Consider the following 24,537-nt stretch of genomic DNA (forward strand, 5'->3'; position numbering starts at 1 on the left):
GACCTTTTCAGAAGCAACATTTCCTTTTCGCTTTTTAACTTTCTCAAGAGAATATGTATCAAACTTCCAAACAAACTAAACACACCTGGATTCGCTAGACTTTTACTCATGAAAAATAATGGCATTTTTTAAGTCAAAAGAAGAAATGGAGAGATGATAGAGAATAACCCAGTGCAAATGGTGAATGTATTTGAAAAATGAATCGGGTGGTAGAAGAGGAAGGAGAGGAGACAGCAGAATATTTCTGCAAAAGAAAAAGTAGAGTTGCTTAGAAGCATTAAAAGCAATAAGATAATTCCTCCACATGGAATTTGGTTTTCAGGCCAACTCTGAGATACCCCAGGCAGCAACTCTGTTTTGAACACAAATAAATAAAATGACATCAGGAGAGGGCTAAGCAGAACATATATTCTCCCAACTCTGGCTCAGAGAACCCCTCCCAGGAGGAATCTGAGAGACCCTATGTCCCAATCACTAAGATAAATTACTAGGGGGAAAAAAGTCAAAGTCTGAACAAGTCCAAAAAGTAAGAGATAATTTAATGATGGGAGGGACTGGAGAGAAGGGGGAGCCTTATTCATGAAACAGAACTTGACAGAAATGTCAGGAGGAGGTGAGGGGTTATAGATGGGATCTTTTAGGCTTTTTGACACTAAAAACAGGTTACATGAACAGCTTTATCACGTAGCAGAGTTCCTGCTGGCAATTTTCTATGCTAAATATCCTGTCAAATAACATTTAACTTTCACCAACCTACCAATAGAAGAAGTTTCTCTGAAAGAAACAGAGCAGCTCCCTGTCTTCTTGCAGCTATATAAACAACTTGTGAAACCTCCATCCTTCCAAATGTTTGCTAGTCATTTATGCACGAATATTTATTGAGCTCAGACTCTGGAAAGGAACAAAACACGATCTTCATCCTCAAGTAGTTTCCATTGTAGCACGAAAAACAGACAGTAAATAAGAAAATATGTACTACGATGTGAAGTACCTATAAGTGCACTAGAAAAAAAAAAAAATTGAACCGGGTAAAGGAGTAGACAGTGGTGGAGGGGCGTGCCCCTATTTTAGAAAAGGCGATGAAGAAAATCCTCTTTGAGGTGAAATTTGAGAGGAGACAAAAATGAAGTGATATTTGGTAGAGGAGTGTTCTAACAGAGGGCACTTTGCACATCAGAGAGCCCTGGTTTGAACATCATGCAAAAGCCGTAACCCTGGGAGCTCAGTGCTAACTCTGCTGCCATAGGAACTAGCAACTCAGTTTGAGTTTTTTGCAAGAGGTTCAATTGTCTGAGGGGGTATGAAAAAGGGTAAAGGAATGAAATTCAAAATGAAGAGACTAGTGAAAAACCATGGAAATGTATATATTCTAAATGCTTCTTCATGACTCTGAAAAGAACTCAAAATAGGTAAGAAAAGCACTATTCTTTCACATAGCCCCATACTGGATATCCCTAAGACGTATCAGGGTGGGACAGCATACGGTTACAAGATGAGTTTGGGGGTCCATCCTGACTTTGATTGGAATCCAAACTCTACTATCTATTAGCTGTGGTTTTTGTTTGCTTGTTTAACTTTTCAAGCTTTAGTTTTCTTATCTGTAAAGTGGGGGCACCATGATCTTTCTGCATAGGGTTTCCCAAGAATACAATGAGATGTTGCATTCGACGTGCATAGTGCAGTGTCAGGCACAAATGAGAAGGGCAAAAAATGTGAGATTTTCAACACGTTAATATATAAATGTATTACATGTGAGACATGTAATACAATGTGAACAAACATGTTCATAAAAACATTCTTTCACTATATGACTTTAAAATCACTAGTCATTTTAAATGACTTCTATTTAGCTTATGAAAGAGCTTCTTTCATTGTAATCTTTATACTTTGAATGCTTCCTTTGCTGTAATAAGATATAAGGCCATTGCTGATCCAAATCTACTAAAGCATGAATGCAATACCAAGGTCCACAACTGTGCTAGAAGAAATGGCAGGAAACCAAGGGACAGGGACTTCCTTATGTTTTGAAACCCAAGGCAAGGCTTTCCTGTTTGCGTGTCATGAAAAGTCATTTTGTCCAGAACAAGTACAATTTATTTAACAAAAATGCTTTCCCAGAAGCAGAGATTTTTTTCCCTCTCTCCTCAGATCCTCAGCAACTGTCTTGGTACAAATCACAAAGGTGCTCTATGAATGAAGAATGACAACTGTGCTCTTCTGGGGAGGCTGCAGATGACAAAAGGAAATGAATGTCTCAGGGAAGGGGGCCTAGTACAAAGACAGGCACTGCCATTCCTGTAGCACTCAATCACATATGCCACTAACAGGATGCGGGCATCACCGAGGGACCAAAGGCATCTGGGTTCAAAGCCTGGTGAAGGAAAGGTCCCAGGCGCAACACAGGATTATCTGTCATTCTGATATCTAGAAAGAAAAGGGGTCAGCCAGACCATAAAAGGCTGACGTTGCTGCCAACGCCACTCACATTCAAACTGTTAACATGTTCCTGATCAGAGTGTCTCTCTTTATGGGATGGGTGGAACAGATCACAGTGTTTTACAGATTGGAAAGATTGAGGTGCAACAAGCAACCCTCTTAACAGCAGCTGGAAAAACGCCCTAACCTCCCAGGATGCAGAAAGTTACAGGAGCGTAGGTGAAAATGCGGCTGAGCATGCACTGAGCTGCTCCTGTGGACCAGGAACCAGGAACCTGGTCAGTATTTTATTATCTTCATGGAAATCTCTGAGGTCAGTGCTGGTATCATCTCCATTTTACAGATGAGGCAATCCAGACTCCGTGAGGGTTGCTTATCCACTGAATGGTTTCTCTGAAGCTCGAGACTAATACAAACAGCTTCCAAATTGCCTCTCCAACTGGGGGTAATTTGGGAATTCAGGCGAAGTAAGTGAATCTAAGAACTGGCTAGAGAAAATGGACTAATATAATCTCACAAAAACGGAAGAAAGGCATCAAACAAAAAGGAAGAAACAAATTAAGTTAAATACATAGAGTGAGTCATAGAAGGCTTTGAAACCATAAGCAAAAACTGGGGAAAAGTATATGACCTCACGAAAGGATATTAACATTTCGTCATGGCGTCCACTTTCCCTGGGAAGCTCTCTCCCTGCCTACAGAATGGATCGATTTGTCTATCCGTGGGAGAATCCGAAATGACACCCCTGCCATGGGAGTCACAGCAGCAACCACACAATCACAGCAAATAATGGCGAAGGCCCCAGGAGTTTAGGTTTAGAGAGTAAACCTCCCAGCAGTGATTCTGCAGTCCCTCTGTACACACTGTGTTCTCCCATCTGGACCGCGACAACCTTTCCTACTTCTTTGATATTTTTACCATGAGACTATACGCTTCTCTTACAGAAGGCATTGATAAACCTTAACAATACCCTCCCCACAGCAATCACCCCATGGAGAATAATAGGACTGACTAAATGGGCATAATTACTTTGAAGCAATAGTGAGTTTGCATTAAGATGATTTCAAACTCCAGAGGTAAAAAACGAGAACTCTTATTCCAGAGTTTTCATCAGGAATGTCATGATGCAGGGCTGACGGATGTCACTCCATGCTAGTGGACATTGACCGTGAGTTAGAAGACACAAGGTCTTCTTATTTAAAAGCAGAGGGATATTTCCAGATAATAACATTTCTCTAACGGAGGCAAAATTTCACTGGGGCATCCCGTTCCAGTTAAGGAAGCCAGAAACTTCAAATGCAAAGCTCATCTCTGCATTTTTGCCTTTTATATTTTACTTGCTGCTTCGGAGTTATGCTTATTGATGAACGTTGGAGGTACTGACAGGTAGAATTGGGTGTATATATTTAAACCCAGACATGGTGGAGCAATTAGGGAAAGATGGGGACATGTATATGGGGAGGCAATTTTTACCTAAATCCATCTACAAAATGTAACTAAAGAAGGTAGTAAAAAGTAACTGATAAATGAAACAGAAAAATCATATAATAACCAGGAATCAAGAGGAACAGAATGGATGTGGATTAAGACTTGCACAAAGGAGGTACAGTCCTATTCCCTATGGACTGCGGGCAAGGCAGATGGAGCACCAGTAGAGTGATCCCAACCTGCATAGATCTGTTAGAGCCAGAAGCAGGGTCTTGGCTAAATGCTATAAAGTGTCAGGTACAGCATCTTAGCTCTACCTTAAAAGACAAACCCAGAGACAGTTTACAAAATCATGATCAGGAAAAAGGGCAAAGTGCAAAGGGCAAAGGTGTGTGAAATTTATAATTTCATTGGGCACAGTGCTGGGCACCCCCGAAAAGTTAGAGCTTTCCTAAGCACTGAAGGGCCGGATACTGTGCGAAGCACTTTTTACTGCCTTCCTCATTATTTTGTAATAACTCCGTGAACTATGTGCTACTAAATGTCCTCTTTGTATAAATAAGTATGCTGAGACAGACAGATTAATTTGTCCAAAATTACTCAACTAGCAAATAGCTCAAGAGTGAAAGAAACTCATGCAGGCTGGGCCTGCCACCTGAACTCTTAATCACACTGGCTGTTTGCCTAGAGCACAGGATATGTTGCTAAACGGGGGACCTCATGCAGCTTCTGTGCTCCATCCAGCAAACTTTGTGCTGTCTATAAGAAATGCACTTTTTGGCCAGCTGTGGTGGCTCACACCTGTAATCCCAGCACTTTGGGAGGCCAAGGCAGGTGGATCACTTGAGTTCAGGAGTTTGAGACCAGCCTGGCCAACATCATGAAACCCTGTCTCTACTAAAATACAAAAATTAGCTGGGCATGGTGGTGGGCCCCTGTAGTCCCAGCTACCTGCGAGGCTCAGGCAGGAGAATGGCTTGGATCCGTGAGGCAGCAGTTGCAGTAAGCCAAGGTCATGCCACCGCACTCCAGCCTGGGCAACAGACGTCATCATCAACATCATAAAAACAAGAACAAACAAACAAAAAATTGTACCTTTTATAGAGGTTTAGTTCATGTTAAGTAAGTATAGTTTCAATGGAATTCTGAGTTTCCTTACACACTTTTGTTTTTCACACTGAACTGGCTGTACTTAGAAACCAAAGCACTAAAGCTAAAGTTAAAAGTCAGTGTGGAAACACAGTGACAGGAGCCCAGGGCTGAGTCAGGCATAGATTCCAGTCTCTTCTCTGCCACTAACTCACAATGTGAATGTGAACCAATCATTTATCCTCAATAAAACTGAAGAAGCTTAATCACGTCTAAGGCCACATTAAATGTTGCAATGTGATGACTGCACAAGCATTTTCAATTAGTAATGTTTACGACTTCTGATGTTATCAACGAATCTAATTTTCTATTTCCATATATTACTTGTGTATATATATTTATGGTTCTCCCTTTGTATTTCAAAGTGAACATTAAATAAACAGATCGTGATGGGCATGCACATGGCACGTACAATTTTCTTATCGTAGGACTCCCCGCTGCTGTAGGTTGTGGCCAGCGTGGATGAGCACTCTTCCAGGTACCAAGGTTTCTTTCCGCTTTCTGCAGTGCTGCTGATGGAGATGGTGTAGATGCTGTTGGTGTAGCCATCACAGGAGCAGTGGTCTTTGCTCCTTCCGCCATTTCCAGATGCCCAAACAAACACAGAGCCGAGGCCTCTCCGCCCCTGTTCACAAACAGAGAAAGCTAAATGATGGTGTGAAATGACTCTAAATGAAGAGGTCAGAATCCACTGAGCCGAACTGAGTATGTGCAGGTGGGGTGTGTTGCTATCTTACTATGCTGGGCTTAGGCAGCTTTTGGGAGTGGAGTAAGAAGAGTTGGTTTTATAGACTAAAACGGTCAGAAAAGTTACAAGAGCATACATAATGACAATAATAATGTCTAATATTTATGGACCAAGCACAAGTCAAAGAGTTTTACATGAACTGGATTGAATTCTTTCAACGATCCTGTGAGGCTGGCACAATTCCTGTCTCCATTATGCTGTGGAGAAACTGAGGTACAGAAGTTAAGTAATTAAAATTTTTTTTTAAAAGGAATTTAAGTAATGTTCCTAAGGTCATAAACAGTAAGTGGTAGGGCCAAAATTTGAACCCAGTGAGATATGAGAGTTGGGATATTATTAGTTGTAATTACCACAGTTATGCACTATTGTTTCAAGTCTTCACATCTGCCATGAACTGGGTGCGACTATGCACCCTCGTTCACATCTGAGGAACATGAGCTATAGAGAGGTTATGTCTCCATGCTGAATCACACTGTTGGTGAGTGTCAGAAGCAAGTACTAACTGTACTTCTTTCTATAGAACTGATCTTCCCATGAGTGGTGTAGGCACTAATTACTGAGGGATGTTAATAGATGCTACCATAAATAAAAGGATTTCAAGATCACATACATTTGGGAATCCCTGAGATAAACAAAATGAAGTGAGCCTCTTTATTGCAAAACTTCTAAGCACCTTTAATAAATGAATGCTTACTGTAAAATTCTAAAAGCAGGATACAGTCTAATGTAATTTTTCCAAACATATTTGACCATAGATCTATTAACATTTTCTTAGAATGCTAGAAGACAGTGTCACATTCTTCATGCCAAAGCTTGGTAGCTAAAAATAACTAAAAGAATTTCTTGGTTAGGCATGGTGGCTCATGCCTGTAATCCTAGCATTTTGGGAGGCAGAGATGAGCAGATCACCTGAAGTCAGGAATTCAAGACCAGTCTGTCCAACATGGGAAAACTCCGTCTCTACTAAAAATACAAAAATTAGCCAGGCGTGGTGGTGCATGCCTGTAATCCCAGCTACTCAGGAGGCTGAGGCAGGAGAACCGCTTGAACCTGAGAGGTGGAGGGTGCAGGCTGCAGTGAGCCAAGGTCATACCACTGCACTCTAGCCTGGGCGACAGAGTGAGACACCGTCTAAAAAAAAACAAAAACAAAAAAAGACTTTCTTAAAGTCCTCAATAAGTAAGGAAAAGAAGAAAAGTAGAATATAGACATACACAGTGAAGTGACTATAAGCTGATGTCTTCAGGAGAAAACAGAATTAAGCCAAAATGGAGAGTATTTCTGGGAATAGCTATAGCTGAATCCCTAAGAAATTGTGCCATTTTAAAGCTAGAAGGCAAATTGGAGGACATTGAGGCCAAACCCATCATTTTCTATTAGGAAGTGAGAACCAAAGTCACAAAGCTAGTGATGGCAGAGACTTTCTTCCTTCCAGGCCCTAGTGTTCTGGTCCCCAGGTGGAAGGAAAATTTGGGGGATGCTTTCTTAGAATTTCCGGAAAAAGAGCCAAAGAAAAAGAGACAACAAAGTCTGGAGTATCTGTGATAAACTCTTCAACTCTTCCTGACCTTGACTCTTCAAGGAATGGAATATTTATGACATGATTTGACAGACCTGATCATACATTTCTTTTTGTACTTGAACTTGGAAAAAATGCTTTATGATTACCCAGGAATTGGAAATATTCATGAAGAGAGAGGGGGATAAACTTTCAGTTGCTATTGCTGCTCAACAGCTGGGCCTGGTTTACCATCCCTTAACATTTCATCAAAATATTCATGAAATAGAGAGAAAGGTGCAGAAATCACCAAGCCATCACAAACTAAGAATCTTGTTCAATGCTATGATAATCTCTAGGAGGGATTATGCATTGCTATGGTGAGGGTGGTCAGACTGAGAAACTATGTCTAGACCTCAGAGACAGAACAACATACCAGAGGGAAAGAAAGAATGTTCCAACTCATCATCAATATGTTCCCTCTCTATCAGACACTGAGGGGCTGTGTTACAGGCAAAATTCAGGGTCCTACTGGGCCTCACCTGACAGGTCAATAGAATATATGGGATTGTGCAAAAACCCACCTGATTTAAACAGCGCCATAACAGATAATAGACAAAGACTCACAACGCAACTAAAAAGCATATATGGTACAAGCGTGTGTGTGTGTGTGTGTGTGTGTGTGTGTGTATTTGTAAAATTATGACAGTGTGCCCATGAATAAAATTCAATTAAACTATCTTTAAAAAGTAACTTGATTTTAAAGAATATTTAATAAGAAAATATTTAGGAAGCATTTTTGTGATAATGTAGGTACAAATGTAGGATACAAAATGATATAGCAGTCTCAGTTTAGGAAAAAATGTGTGTAGACTGGGTGCAGTGGCCAATGCCTATAATCCTAGTGCTTTGGGAGGTCAAGGCAGGAGGATCATCTGAGGCCAGGAGTTAGAGACCAGCCTGGGCAACAGGGCAAGACAACATATTTACAAAAAATTAAAAAGAAATATCCAAGTGGTGGTGCATGCTTCTAGTCTCAGCTATTTCAGGGGCTGAGGTGGAAGGATTGCTTGGAGCCAGGAGTTCGAGGCTGCAGTGAGCTATGATTGCTCCGCTGCACTCCAGGCTGAGTGACAGAGCAAGACCCTGTATCTTAAAAAAAAAAAAAAGGGAAAGACAAAAATGTGTGTGTGTACAGAAGTCTATATGCATAAATTTAGAGGCATACCATAACGTGAAAATGTAATTGAAGTTATCCTGTATTGTAAGATCAGAAAAGCTTTTTATTTTATTTTTTTATGTCAATCTTCCATGGCCATGTCTTACTTTAATAAAAAGAAACAAGAACTTTAATTCCTCTACTAAGAGGGAAAACACAGAGTCAATTCTTAAGAGATAATTTTTTAATGTTATGGCCAAAAGGGGTTTTACCCATAGAAGGTCCACTGTGTACTAAAAACAACAGAGGCTAACATTTCTAAAAAACCTTCTATGCGCCAAGTGCTGTACAAACATTACTCTGCACAATCCAAGTTTATATTATCATCATTTTACAGATGAGCAAACTGGTTCTCAGAACTGCTCACTAACGGGCTGGGTACAGTGGCTCATGCCTGTAATCCCAGCACTTAGAGACAAGCCTGGGAAACATAGCAAGACCTTGTCTCTAAGAAAAAAATAAAAAATTAGCCCCACATGGTGGCATGCGCCTATATTCCTGACTTCTAGGGAGGCTGGGGTGAGAGGATCACTTGGGCCCAAGAGGTCGAGGCTGCAGTTAGTTATGTCACACCTCTGTACCCTAGCCTAGGCAACAGGGCTCAGAGAAAGACTGTCTCTAAACAAAAAAAAAAAAAAAAAAAAAAAAGAAAATGCCAGACCTTGAAAACTGACTGGAGCCACAGCCTGAGCTATTAATCCTTACAACAGTCTTCTTTTGGGCAAAAAGAGGGCTACTGGTTATTGTACCCTTTCTGGCCAAATCTCCCATGACTTCACTGCAGCTTGGCCTTAGAATGTAAGAGCAGACCAGCACTCAAGTCCTTTCTAGACTTGGCAGTAGGATTAGAACTGATAAAGAATAGATGTATGCCTTGCCCCCAAGAGGTAGGATGTAGTTTCCAACCCCCAAGTTCCCTGAAATCCCACCCTGAGGGGGGACTCCCTAAGAAGTGTAAACACAGGTCATTCTATTCCGGCAGCACTCACGGAAGACACAAATAAGGAGGGGCAATGGCATTGCTGAGGGGTGCTTTGGGGATCTACTGGGTTGAGAGAGTCCTGAGTTGAGAGGACAGTAGGTTGCTGCTGCCCTGAAAATGTCCCTTCCAGACAGAGGTGATGTCCTTGTTTTGAACAAATAATTTGAGGGAATTGTTGTATAACTGAGCGTGGTGAAGGAAAACCTCAAAGGACAGTGTGGGGTCAATAACCACTTCTAGGCCTGAAGGGGCACAGAGAGAGGGGAGTCACTGGAGCTGGGGACAGAGGGGTTAATCCGAGTTGGTCAGGGGACACGCTAGCCTGTGTTGGCCCTGCAGGCTAGGGGCAGGTGAATGTATACCTGAGCCCCCAGTCCCCCCGTCTTACATTCCAATTTCTGGCCAGCGTACCCCACTGGCCAAACCTCATTAAAACCCATAGAGATCAGTGTCCGCATGCACAGAGCTCGTGGAGAGAAGGGAAGAAGAGATCTTAAGGGTTAAATAGGAGACACCAGAATAGTTCTGAAGGTGTGCGGTGGACTGCACTGTGTTCCCCTAAAGTCATATGCTAAAGCCCTAAAGACCAATGTGACTATATTTGGAAAAAGGGTTTTCAGTGAGGCAATTAAGCTTAAATGAGGTCATAAGTGTGGGAGGGCACAGGACTGGTGTCCATATAAACAGAGGAAGACATATCAGAGCTCAGATCTCTCTAGCACATTCTCTCTCTCTTTCTCTCTCTCTCAGGGTGTGGGCACAGAGGGAAGGCTATGTGAAGACACAGCCAGAAGGTGGTATCTGCAAGTCAAGGAGGGCCAGGACCAGCTCTACAAGCATTGCGGTCTTGGACTTCCAGCCTTCCAGCCTCCAGAACTGTAAGAAGATAAATTTCCCTTGTTTAAGCCAGGGGTCTGCAACCGAAATTGATCTGTGGCTTGTTAGGAATCTGGCCACACAGCAGGAGGTGGGTGGTGGGCAGGCAAGCGAAGCTCCATCTGTGTTTACAGCCATTTTCCATTACTCACTTACCGCCTGAGCTCCACCTCCTGTCAGATCACCAGTGGCACTGGATTCTCATAGGAGCTCGAACCCTCTTATAAATTGCGCATGTGAGGGATCCAGGTTTCGTGCTTCTTAAGAGAATCTAATGACTGATGATCTGTCACTGTTTCCCATCACCCCCAGATGGGACCATTTAGTTGCAGGAAAACAAGCTCAGGGTTTCCATGATTCTATATTATGGTGAGTTGTATAATTTCATTTTATATTACAATGTAATAAGAGAAATAATGTGCACAATGAATGTAATGTGCTTGAATCATCCCCTAACCCCCCGTTCTGTGAAAAAACTGACTTCCACGAAACCTTTCCCTGGCACCAAAAAAGTTGAGGACCACTGGTTTAAGCCACCCAGTCTGTGCTGTTTTGTTACAGTAGCCCAGGCTGACTAACACGAGGAGAGAGGAAGAACAGTGGTCTGCCCCTCGTTGGATTCTGTGTGCTCTGCCACAGAATGCAGAGAGACTGCCATCATTCGACCCAGGAGGCAATCTGACCTTTATTCCTGTGAGTATGGTTTATGATTGAAGTCTCAGAAATAAACAGACTGAATTTGTGGGCTAGAAATGCCATCAAGACAGCTGCTAAAGATCTATGGGGTTAACCCTAAACAATTAGCAATTCAAAAACACATTTCCTACAGAGGCATAAGGGGTTTCCACTCGTATGAAATATCCAGAAACCAAAGCATACATGGCAAAAAATTAAAAATCTGGACATTTCTCCAAAAAAAAGTGAATTTCAGAATTAAATCTTAATGAGGGGTATAGGGAGAAGGAAGGGTGCAAGCAGTACTATGAAGAGAAAAGAATCTTGAGGCATATATTTTCCTAAAGTGTGGGAAATAACGACATTTTCTAGCTTGGTGAAGTAGTGTGATTGCAATTGGCTATTTAAATATGGCTTTGCATGGCAAAAAAAGAGAAAAATCTCTTCAATTTAATTGAGTGCTCCGTTAAAAGTTAGTTAACTTAAGGCAAAATATATTGTGGAATCCATGCAGCATCCATTTGAACAACCTGTAAATACTCTCTTTGTATCTAAATGCACGTTTTTTTCTCATGAATGCCCTATGAAAATCAATTTGTAATACCCTATCAGCATTATTATTAAAGGGTAGAAAAGAATTGGATTTCTTTGTGGCTCAGAAGGTCAGAAAAGGCCACTTCATGCTGGATTACCAATTAAATCATACACTCAGAGCCAGGCTTTGAGAACATTAGTGTATGATGGAACTAAATTTCTTTCTTTAAAATAGTGTGATTATTTTTTAGTCAGTGCAGTTAGGTTTTATTTGATATTTTAGTATTACTTTCTTCTCCTGTATTGCTTAGTAAGTATTTTTAAAAGGCCATAAGTAAATTCTTGTGATATAAAAAAGAGTAAGAAAGATAGTAACATATATTAATATGTGGCTAGATACTGTGCTAGAAGCTTTCACATATTATTAGTTAATTTAGAGCAGAATTTAGAGCAACACCAGCAAAGTAGATAGCACTGAATGGATTGTTCCATATTAGGAAACTGATAACGTTAAGTAATAGGCCCAGTATCATATAACTAGGACGCGGTAGAGACAAGAGGTCGAGACCCTGGGTCTGATCAGAACCTCTGGATCTGTATATGTCGACTTGAAAAGACACAACAAAACAACTTTGGAATGAGGCACTTCCATTCATTCGTGATGTCTCGCAAGCACCACCTCAATACCCAACTTATCAAAGCCCCTTGTCATTCCACTCCCCATCTTTTTTGATATTCCTCCTTTTGGGGAGAAAAGAGCACAGTTCTCTCTGTAAGCTTTCTATGCCATGGTTATTCCATACTCCATATTCCCTGGATAAAGGGGCATCCAGGGGTGAGGGGAAGAAGTTGGAGAGAGACAAGGACACTTACTACTAATGACTTAGTAGCTAAGAAATAAAGAACTGTTCCTATTTTTAAAGCTCAAGGATATTCTGACAAGCATTTTTGAAATAAATCTTGTTGTTTATAGAACAGGGTTCATTAAAAGAAATAGATCTCGTCTAGAAATATAATGTAAAGACCAAAAAAAAAAAAAAAAATTAAAAACCTCACAAATACCATCAAAACCCCCTTTAAAAACTGTTTTTTGTAGCACTCACACAAAACATTTGTTCCAGAATTCTAAAACATACTGCTTCTTTAAGCAACTTAAATAATTTTTGATCACATTTATCCTATTGTTAGAAACAAGCTAAACTGGTATAACTTGGTGGGAGAAAGAGTTCTTGGTGATGCACAGAGGTGATGTCCATACAAACAGAGGAAGACATATCAGAGCTCATATCTCTCTAGCACACTCTCTCTCTCTCTTTCTCTCTCTCTCAGGGTGTGGGCACAGAGGGAAGGCTATGTGAAGACACAGCCAGAAGGTGGTATCTGCAAGTCGAGGAGGGCCAGGACCAGCTCTACAAGCATTGCGGTCTTGGACTTCTAGCCTTCCAGCCTCCAGAACTGTAAGAAGATAAATTTCCCTTGTTTCAGCCAGGGGTCCGCAACCGAAATTGATCTGTGGCTTGTTAGGAATCTGGCCACACATGGTAGTCATGGTAAAGGTGTGTGAAGACATCTATGGGATAAGAGCTTACTTAAGCTCCAGACTTGTTTTTTCAATCAGTTCATCCGAGTAAGATGGAGCTGAGGTTAGGGAAATTAATTATATGGAATCAAGTTAACACTCAGGGAATAAGGTGGTCCATCCCCTCAAAAAATCCACAAGTCACTTGAATGAGACAATATGAGATGTTTTGTCCAATGTAGAGAGTATCCAGGTTTCTCTTGTTCTGCTTCTACACTTAGAATATTTCATAATTGTGCTCTCAGAATAACTAAGGTAAACAGAGGAACTATTATATGTATTTTAAAGCAAACACTCATTAATTATGCTTTATTTATTTGGTGATTTCAGTAAAGGAAACAGTTCATTAATTCCGCTTGTTTCCAAGCAAAAATTCCAGGATCGAAAATGCTTACCAATGGAAAGCAACAGCTCCCTAAAGCTGATTTCTGCAACCAGCCAACAACCAGTGAGTGGCCTCCATCAGCACCTGCTGATGTCCAGTGCTTCCCGCAGCCCAGTTCCTGGACCTGCTACTGGTCTCAATCTTTATGCACCTGCTTTAGCCTGTCAGCTGCCAGACCCACCCATGCAGCCTAAGAGAGACTCTGAGGAAGGGCTGTCTAAACATCGTCAGACTGGCTTCCAAAGAACACTGTACGGGAGTATCTTCATCATTCACATTCTGTGCTACTTAGCCACTCAAAAGATGGCTGATGAGAGAGATGGGAAATACAAATGCAGTGATTTTCTACTTCTCTAGTAAGAAAAATGGAGCAAAGAAGGCTTTTGTGGATAGTTACCTATTTCCGCTCATTTCTGTCTTCTTGCCATTTCTTATGCGACGTGATTTCGCTCCCTCCTCTTCCATCGCATCTTAACCTCACCAATCTATCTTTTCAGCCTTATACCAGGTAGTCTGTATTATGATTTTCTGTGCACACAATAGGTCACTAAGCCAAGACATTTTTAATGTTCTTTTGACTTTTTAATGATGCACTCAAGTTATCAGATGCAGTTATTAACAATCATATTAATTTTACCATTCACAAATGAAAATCCATTTTATATGCTTCCTGAGCATATCAAATGCAGCCGACTTCACTTTTCAAAAAATAGAGAGTCTAATAATGACTATAGGACCAACTGCAAATGACAAAATTTTAAATGTCATTTACAAGCTACTTTTAGGGTCTTTTCATGATATTGTTCATGTCCTAGTCCATGAATGGAGAGCACGGTGCACTGAATTCAGGGACTTCAGGTCAGTTTTCTAAAGTGACACTTGGAAATGATGAGTAAGGTGGTCAAAGACTACTGTCAAGGACAATGAATCAGTGCTGCAAATACAGAACTTGCCTGCATCCCTATCATTAGCTAATTTTATGTTTATTGTGTGAATAGAAAGAAAAAAATTGAGTTACTTATTCACCATATCTGCTAGAATATAAATTTGGTAGAGCACCAACTCACTAAAGGCTTAGTAGAATCAATTTCCTCATCAGAGATGCCCTTTCTTCATAAAGGTTGATTGACACTGAGGATTTACACACTTAACACAGCTTCTCAACTTTATCACAACAGTGTAAAAGTTGGTGTGACCCTTGGCTCCTGACAGCAATATCACAATCGTGTAGATTTCTTTTACTTTGTTTATTTTCACAGCATAACTGGAAGAAGAAAATCAGTCTTACATGGAGAAAGAGTAGTAGAATATTTGTGATGAAATAAAAACTGGGTGTATTTACCAATGAAAATAAATACACTTTCATACAAAGAATTCTATTTTGATGAACTTTTAGATATTCTGGTCATTCAGGAACTTCAAATAATATAATTTTGGAGCTGAATAATGCCCTATGGATATTATGTAAAACTGGACACATAAAAGGTTCATTCAGCGTAATTTTACATTTCTACACAAGGGAACTCAGAAAATGATGTTACCAGAGCCAGTTAGAGGCAGGGCTGGGGCCAGAATGCACCCAGTCTTGCCTCATCCAATGCTGATTTCCCCTGACTAGTACTGACACCAGGTGTTCCTAAAAATACTTAACAACTTGTTTAGGAAAGCATGCTTAACCATAGTGGATTCGAGAAAATTAAAAAAAAAAAAAAAACAAAATAAAACAACCTTCCCTTCTGCCTTATCTCCTTTGCCAAATCAACAATTCCCAAATAATTAGCTGCGTTAATAGTCCCTCGATGGTCAATTCATACTGGTCAATTCTGTTTTTTCTCAGACCTCATCTTATCTGTTCACAGAAGCCTCAGCAAGAATCAGGTGATTAACTTCCAGTCACTCCTTCCTACATCCTCCATGTTTTGAGCCCCTGCACAAACAGTTTTCCCATTGTGTGGGGGCATCTCACATTGGCTGGAAAGAGGGGCAGGCAGACTAGATTTCTCAATTCCTCACTCCAAGCAGCTAGGAAAATAATTGTATATCTGATATGCTCTCTGAAATAACCACAATCAATAATTACTAGCAACAACACAGCTGTTCTGGGTACATCCACCATCTCAGCATCCCCATTTTTGGGAGAAGAAAAGCTATTCCCTGTTTTTTTTGTTTGTTTGTTTGTTTTGTTTTTTGAGACAGAGCCTTGCTCTGTGGCCCAGGCTAGAGTGCAGTGGCGTGATCTCGGCTCACTGCTGACTCTGCCTCCCGGGTTCAAGCGATTCTCCTGCCTCAGCCTCCCGAGTAGCTGGGATTACAGACGCCCACCACCATGCCCAGCTAATTTTTATATTTTTTAGTAGAGATGGGATTTCACCATCTTGGCCAGGCTGGTCTCGAACTCCTGACCTCAAGATCCACCCGCCTCGGCCTCCCAAAGTGCTGGGATTACAGGCATGAGCCACCGCGCCTGGCCAGAAAAGCTATTCTCACACCTCCCAAAAGTTTTTACAACTTGGTTCATCCCAGAGCAAAGGCAAAACTATGCTCAGACTTTCAGGAGGGCCAGGTTTATGAAGTTAGGAAGGACATTTCTAATATTAACATTGATTGCCAATGCTGAAACTGCTCAGAAATATATATCACCTTTAAATGTATATGGAAGGCATAAAATTTGAAAAATTCCTTTCATAGAGAATAAAAACATTTATTATTGACAAAGGTATGAAAGGAACTTACCGTAAATATTTGGACAGGCACTTGGAAAGGAGGATAGAAGGATATTCCAGCAATAATGAAAAGTTCATACTCTTCCCTAAGTTAGCTCTAAATTATGAAATCTCTCACTGTGAAGTGGTTCCAAGTGCCAGCTCAAGTCTGCAAGGGTAAGCTACCCTCATCTAGAGCCCAGCATGGGGCTTGAACTGTCACACGCCTCTACTATATGAAGTAGTAATCTTGATCTTACACGGAGCAACTCCTAACATTTCTGAAATAGAGATCAGCTCTCTCCGTTTCCTACCCATGAACACAATCCTGTCTTAATTAAAACAAACTACGCTTTAGAGAAAATTACAGCTGTTATCAGGCTCACATTATTTACAAGCCTCTGTAGTGACTATTTTCGGGTCCTTAAAGATGCATCCAGTGTGGCCCTTCCTTTTATAAGAAGCCGACTGCAGGACTGCACACTTCATATGTGCAATCTCATTCAGCCTTCATGGTAGCTCTGTAAAGCAAGTCCTATCATAGCCTTTTCTCTGGGAAACGAGTGCTCATAGTTTGTCTCAGGTGAAATAGCTAGAGAGTAACCAACTCGAGCAAGAGAGGGACTCTCTATACCACTGCAGGCCACATCCAAGGATGAAGAGGAGGAGAACAGACCACATGGCGGGGTTTAGGGATGTGCCAAATCAGTTGCCTGAATGATCAGTTCTCCAGGAACTCAGAAAAGAGAGAGATCTTAGTTGTAGTGTTCACTTTGGTGACCACAATTCAGCTACGGTTGACTGGGAGCTGGGTGTGAACAGATGGGCCCACGTGTCCCACCCAACAGGAGCTGCTATTGCACAGAGCATGGTGGCAGAAAGTGCCACAGTCATATTTCTTACTGGCCACGTTGCCTAACTTTGCCAAGACTCAGTTTACAAATCAATAAGCTGAGTGTTCCTGTGAGGCTCCTGCTCATGCCTATGTCAACTGGCTGCAGGCATTATAATAATGTTCACAGCTAAATATTAGGTTTGACTGTATTCATCACACATGAGGTGAGGAATGCAAGCTCAGGTGAAGCGGAAAAACAAACCTGCTATCTAAGCCATATGTACTTTAAAATCATTTGATATTATCAACTGAGTTCAATGGGCCCTTGCGTATTAAATAGTGGTTTTTCTTTTCTGATGACTGCCGTGTTATGTTGAAGGAAACTAATCTGTCTGTTCTCCGTATCAACTTTCTTAAAACCATGTTGAGAATCAGAGCAACTCAAAATTAGTATAGACCTCAACTTGACCTACTCTAATCCCTATATGATTTTGAATCTTCCCTTAACAGGGACACCCATACTATACTACACTAGAACACTCTTGTGAGGAGGAGTTCACTTACCTCCCAGGTAGCCCAGCAGGAACTATAAACAGAGCGCACAAACCAAAAGAACAAAGGACTGTTATTGATAACTGATTAATCTAGTAGTGGAATAGTCTAACAGAGGGATTTAAAATAGGATTTGCAAAAGTTGATTTAAACTGCCCAGTTACTAATGGATCCCTAAACTAAAACTGAAAACAAGATGTTAATAAAAATTTGAAATTTGCACCTATGTAAGGTTAGAATAGATTTGTGTTCCTCTCCATAAAAATGCACAACAATTCACATTAATATAGTAACCTAAATTTGATACTTGGATGTCAGATAACTTTGTATAATTAAATAATGTGAAACCACATATGTATTTATGAAAAACGCATATTTGTTTCCAAAATGGATGATATTATATTGGGTACACTCGGCAAGCCACGTCTTAGCTTTGTTCATGTTCTAAATACACAGAATTCCACCAGGATGTAGTTAAATCTTAAGGGAGAATTTCTAAAGCAAATCCCAGTTAAAGTCAATTTTCATTAAGTGGAACCAATTTTTAAAGAAGCTCCCTTTTCTTTCCACCTAGCTACGTATCATTCCAAAATTTTACATTTGCCAACTAGTTTAACAGTAATCTGTCATATATTAAAAAGCAAACTGGTACTAATCCTGCTACAGCTGGGTGTGTATCAGATAAAAACATATCCCTCCTGGATGGAATTGGTTAACTTTATTATGATTATTATTACTGCTTTCATTATACCTCTTCTCTGCCCTCCTGGTGAACATATGCCTTTAATTTAAGGGTGGGGAAATACGTGTATGTTCACTTGTGTGTATGTTCAGGCAACTTTTGCTTTCAGCAAACACTCCACATAATCCATCAGTTTTTAAATCTGGTGAATTGAAAAGGCAATTAATGATGGGAAGGGAAAATAGTAATCAGAGTCTTCCTAAGAGACTAAACAGTCAGACATATGCCAATAGATGTCTATCAGATGTCTTGGTTTCCATCTGGACCCCTAAATACAAAACAGTCAAGATGGGATGAGGTCCCCAGTTTCAACAGAGAGTGAAAGGGCCAATGATCCTGACTTCACTGACTCTTCTTGACCATCCTTGACAATGGCTCTGTTCTGTTAGAATTCACTAGAAAGCTTTAATTGATATTACTAAAGCCTAAGAAGCTCAAAGAACAATGACTTGAACTTCAAAGTATACTAGTTGATAAAATGACAAAGCAAGCTCTATAAGCTATGCTCCTAAAATATCTACAAAAAACTGCATGATTTCTCCAGAAAAAAAAAAAAGTCTAAGGTAAATGCCAAACCAGTGCTTGGCATATAGTGGGTATTAAAGAATTTTTTTTTTTTTTGATATATTGCTTTTTTGAGTCTCGCTGTGTCGCCCAGGCTGGAGTGCAGTGGCCCAATCTCAGCTCACTGAAACACTGGCCTCTGGGGTTCAAGCAATTCTCCTGCCTCAGCCTCCTGAATAGGTGGGATTATAGGCATGTGCTACCATGCCCCACTAATTTTTGTATTTTTAGTAGAGATGGCGTTTCACCATGTTGGTCTCGCCTGACCACAAGTGATCCGCCTGCCTTGGCCTCCCAGAGTGTTGTCATAACAGGCATGAGCCACTGCGCCTGGCCTTGAAAAATATTTGAGTCAAATAATAATGGGAATACTGGTAACCTTAACAGAGGCTTGTCTGACTATGAAAAAGATTCCATTTCAAGTTTTTTTTTTCTTTTTCTAAAAAATGTTATTAAACACACTTGTCAGGAAATTGTGAAATGCTGTAAATATTAGACACCTGCTGATGCATATCGATTGCACCAAGTGTATTAAAATCTGAATGGAGCAAAAAAGATGATTCCAAGGCAACTAGACTGTGCTATAGTAAGTCTTCTTATCGCGGGCTGTCTACTCTGCCCTAGCTTACCAGATTCTGTAAACTGAAGGGACTGTGGAAGCTTGCTTGCACTTTCTTTAGAACATTTATTCATCATTATACAGTGAGCTCCCCAAAGACAAGGGCTGAGTGCTATTCATCTTTCACTACCACCTAGAAAAGTGCCCAGAATATTATAACCCCTCAGTGAATGCCTCCTCAGTGCAACCAGGAATAAATGAATGAATAAAGAATCAATCATAGAAAACTTTAGGGTCTTAGCTTCTTATTCTGACACAAACCCTGGGGGTCATCTACAGCTGAAACATTGTCAACTCACTCACTGGTTTTATCAAATCATTTTCCTATTTAGGACTGACTGGGAAGATGAAGCCAAGAATGTTCCCTGAGAGAATGCTTTGCTGGTCATGCCAAGGAGCCAAGCCAAAGGCTCACCATGGTAAATGCAACTGTGTACGTCTGAATGAGAGACACTTTTAAACTGTCCTTTCCTAAGATGACATGTAAAATTTCAATTCTGAGACCCTGGCAAAACTGAGAAGGAACCTGTGAGAGAACCTACATTAAGAAGTCTAGGATGTTCCTTCTCAGTCATAACGAGCAGTGACGAGTTTTAAAGAGAAAAACAGCCGGGCGCAGTGGCTCAAGCCTGTAATCCCAGCACTTTGGGAGGCCGAGACGGGCGGATCACGAGGTAAGGAGATCCAGACCATCCTGGCTAACACGGTGAAACCCCGTCTCTAATAAAAATACAAAAACTAGCCGGGCGAGGTGGCGGGCGCCTGTAGTCCCAGCTACTCGGGAGGCTGAGGCAGGAGAATGGTGTAAATCCGGGAGGCGGAGCTTGCAGTGAGCTGAGATCCGGCCACTGCACTCCAGCCTGGGCGACAGAGCGAGACTCCGTCTCAGAAAAAAAAAAAAAAAAGGAAAAAAAAAATAAAGAGAAAAAAAATGACAAGATTTGCCTATGAAAATACTTCGTTGACTGCAGCATTCAGGCAGAATTCAAAGCTGAAGCTCAAGCTGGGAAGTTTGGAAAGTATGATATTGTAGAAGTCTGTAGGAGAGATTTGTTTCTAACTGTAAGGACAAGAAGGCAGATGGATTTCATAAGGTTTTAGGAAACAGCACATGCAAGACTTACTAGATGACTAGCATGAGGAATGGAAGAAATCTTAGGGTTTAGGAAGGGAGACTGGGTGAATGGGAGTGCTATTAACAAGTGAGAGAATACATAAATGTTGATAAAATTAACCACTAATATTATTTCTAGTTCCAATGTTTGGACTCTAAAGGTCTAATGACTTTAGCTGAATTGCACAAAGTAATTCTGCAAATTTTAAAATGAAGTTAAATTTAAAAGCAATTCAAAAAAGTAGTAAGAAAAGCTTCTACGTAGTTAAAGTTGAGAACCATGGTTAAATGCATCGTTTTCACTACAGGACTTCTCAGAGCCCTTAATATGCTTTTATTTATTTATTTTTATTATTATTTTTTGAGACAGAGTTTTGCTCTTGTTACCCAGGCTGGAGTGCAATGGCATAATCTCGGCTCACTGCAAACTCCGTCTCCCGGGTTCAAGCGATTCTCCTGCCTCAGCCTCCTGAGTAGCTGGGATTACAGGTGCAGGCCACCATGCCCGGCTAATTTTTGTATTTTTAGTAGAGACAGGGTTTCACCATGTTGGCCAGGCTGGTCTCAAACTCCTGACCTCAGGTGATTTGCCCACTTTGGCCTCCCAAAGTGCTGGGATTACAGGCGAGAGCCACCACGCCTAGCCTTAATATGCTTTTAAATCTTCAAAAGGAGCATATAGGAAGTGGAGTTTCTTAAGTATACTTGACAGTAAAACCTCTCTACCCCCAACCCCTTTTGCCTATCATTTTATTAAATTAGTGGTTTATGCCATATACTTAATATTTATCTTTGATATTTTTCCCACTTATATAGGCCATTCTTGTATAATAATCTCAAGATTATATAATGACTTTCTATAAGGGTTACTCAGCAACATCAGATTTAGAACAATAAAAATTTTTTATGGTACTTTGCATGATTAGTCAGTATTTTGTTTTTATTACCTTTGCCCATTTTAAATAGTGATAATAACATATTTAGAGACTTTATATTGTTACAGGAGCTCTGCTGAATATTTTACGGCAATTAATAATAAAATCACCACAACATTACTCTAAAGCATTTACTAGCATTTAGCTCCATTTTAATATAGAAACAAACTGATCCTCAGAGAGGCTAATTAACCTGAACATGATACGAAAATATTGGAATTCATATTTCCAAATCCAGGGCCTTTAACCATCACACTATACCATGTATGTTTATAACATTTCTAGAATATTAAGCAAAAATAATACCAGTGTGATCCTTAAGTAAATTAGTACATGCATCAAATTGGCATGAAAGTCATTCATAAATTCATTCACTCATTCATCTTTTCTTCATTAAACCCCTGTTGAGTGCCAGACACTATCGTGGGTACTTGGGTAGAGTAGAACAAGCATGGACGAGAAAATGAGATCAGTAGAAATAATCAATAGAAGGAGGTATAATAATTGCAAAGAAGGGATTCTGAAGGGCTGGAGTACATGTGTGTTATATTGTATATAGGGAAAACCAGTGAAGCCTTTTAAAAAAACCAGTTAGATGAGAGCTCAGAGAAGCATGGGGTTTTGTATATAGGGGTCACTGTGACCTTGTCAAAAGCAGCTTCAGTGGACTGCTGGGGTGAAGTCCTGAAGCAGTGGCTTCAAGAGATAATGGAAAATGAAAGTTGGAGGATGGCAAGGTGGGACAACGGCTTCAGAGAATTTCATTCTACAGGGGAAAAAAGGAGAAACGAGGCAGTATTAGGGAGGAGATAAGAAACCAAATCCAGCAGCACATCAAAGCTAATACACCACAATCAAGTTGGGATGCAAGGCTGGTTCAACGCATGCAAATCAATAAATGTGACTTACCACATAAACATAATTAAAAGCAAAACCTACATGATTAACTCAATATAGACAGAAAAAGATTTCAATATAATCCAACATCGCTTCATCATAAAAATCCTCAACAGACTAGGCATCAAAGGAACTTACCTCAAAATAGTAGGAGCCATCTATGACAAACTCATAGCCAACAACACACCGAACAGTCAAAAGCTGAAAACATTCCCCTTGAAAACTGAAACAAGACACGGAATGCCCACTCTCAACACTCCTATTCAACACAGTACTGGAAGTCCTTGCCAAAGCAATCAGACAAGAGAAAGAAATAAAAAGCATCCAAATAGGAAAAGAAGTCAAATTATTTCTCTTTGCTGATGATATGATTCTATACTTGAAAAATCCTTAAGACCCCACTGAATGGCTCCTGAAACCAATAAACAATTTCAGTGAGGTTCCAAGATATAAAACCAATGTATGAAAATCAGTAGCATTTCTATACACCAATAATGTTCAAGCTGAGAGCCGAATAAAGAATGCAATCTGGCTGGGTGCAGTGGCTCATGCCTGTAATCCCAGCACTTTGGGAGGCCAAGGCAGGCAGATCACCTGAGGTCAGGAGTTTGAGACCAGCCTGGCCAACATGGTGAAACCTCATCTCTATTAAAAATACAAAAATTAGCTGGGCATGGTAGTATGCACCTGTAGTCCCAGCTACTTGGGAGTCTGAGGCAGGAGAACCATTTGAACCTGGGAGGTGGAGGTTGCAGTGAGCCAAGATCATGCATGCCACTGCACTCCACCCTGGGTGACAGAGTGAACTCCATCTCAATGTAGAAAAAAAAATGCAATCCACCCACAATAGCCACACACACATAATAAATACCTAAGGATACATCTAACCCAGGAGGTGCAAGATGTCTACAAGAAGAATAAGAAAACATTCCATGCTCATGAATTGGAAAAAAACATTCCATGCTCATGAATTGGAAGAATCAGTATTGTTAAAATGGCCATACTGCCCAGAGAAATCTACAGATTCAATGCTTTTCCTAACATCTTTCACAGAACTAGTAAAAACTATTCTAAAATTCACACGGAACCACAAGAGTCCGAATGGTCAAAGTGATCCTAAGCAAAAAGAACAAAGCCAGAGGCATTACATTACTTGATATAAACTATACTAAAAGGCTACAGTAACCAAAACAGTACAGTATTGGTATGGAAACAGACATGTAGACCAACAGAATATAATAGAGAATCCTGAAATAAAGCCACACATCTACAGCAATCTGATTTTCAACAAAGTCAACCAAAAAATAGCAATAGAGAAAGACTCCTTATTCAGTAAATGGCCCTGGGATAAGTAACAAAGAAAGGACTCCCTAGTCAATAAATGGTGCTGGGATAACTGGCTAGCCTTATACAGAAGAATGAAGCTGGACCCCTACCTTTCACCATACACAAAAATTAACTCAGGATGAATTAAAGATTTAATGTAAGACTCAAACTATAATAATCCTAGAGGAAAATCTAGGAAATGCCATTTTGGATATGGGTCTTGGGAAAGAATTTGTGACCAGGTTCTCAAAAGCAATTGTAACAAAACAAAAGTTGACAAGTTGGATCTAATTAAACTAAAAACCTTCTGCACAGCAAAATAAACTATCAATAAATAGATAACCTACAGAATGGGAGAACAGATTCACAAACTACACATCTAACAAAAGTCTAATATCGAGGATCTATAAGGAACTTAAATAATTCAACAATCAAAAAACAAACAACCCGATTAATAAATGTGTAGAAGACATGAACAGACACTTCTCAGTAGAAGACATACAAGCAGACAACAAACATGAAAAAATTTTCCACATCACTAATCATCAGAGAAATGTAAATCAAAACCACAATGAGATACTATTTGTGGAAAGCAGTCTGGAGACTTCTCAAAGAACTTAAAACAGGCTGGGCGTGGTGGCTCACGTCTATAATCCCAGAACTTTGGGAGGCCAAGGCAGGCGGATCACGAGGTCAGGAGATCGAGACCATTCTGGCTAACATGGTGAAACCCCGTCTCTAC

General features: G+C 40.4%; 1 protein-coding gene across 3 annotated transcripts in view; it reads right to left on the minus strand.

Annotated features, from left to right (window-relative positions):
• PCSK5 (proprotein convertase subtilisin/kexin type 5) overlaps nt 1-24,537 on the minus strand; it is a 464,591-nt gene that overhangs the window by 252,690 nt on the left and 187,364 nt on the right. For all 3 annotated transcript variants that reach the window (XM_033237074.1, XM_033237073.1, XM_033237072.1), the window contains exon 8: nt 5,426-5,638. In XM_033237074.1, coding sequence (XP_033092965.1) covers nt 5,426-5,638 — 213 coding nt within the window. The remainder of the gene's footprint in view (nt 1-5,425; nt 5,639-24,537) is intronic.

This window comes from Trachypithecus francoisi, unplaced genomic scaffold (genome assembly GCF_009764315.1).
Source record: "Trachypithecus francoisi isolate TF-2019V2 unplaced genomic scaffold, Tfra_2.0 Lachesis_group16, whole genome shotgun sequence".
Lineage (NCBI taxonomy): Eukaryota > Metazoa > Chordata > Mammalia > Primates > Cercopithecidae > Trachypithecus > Trachypithecus francoisi.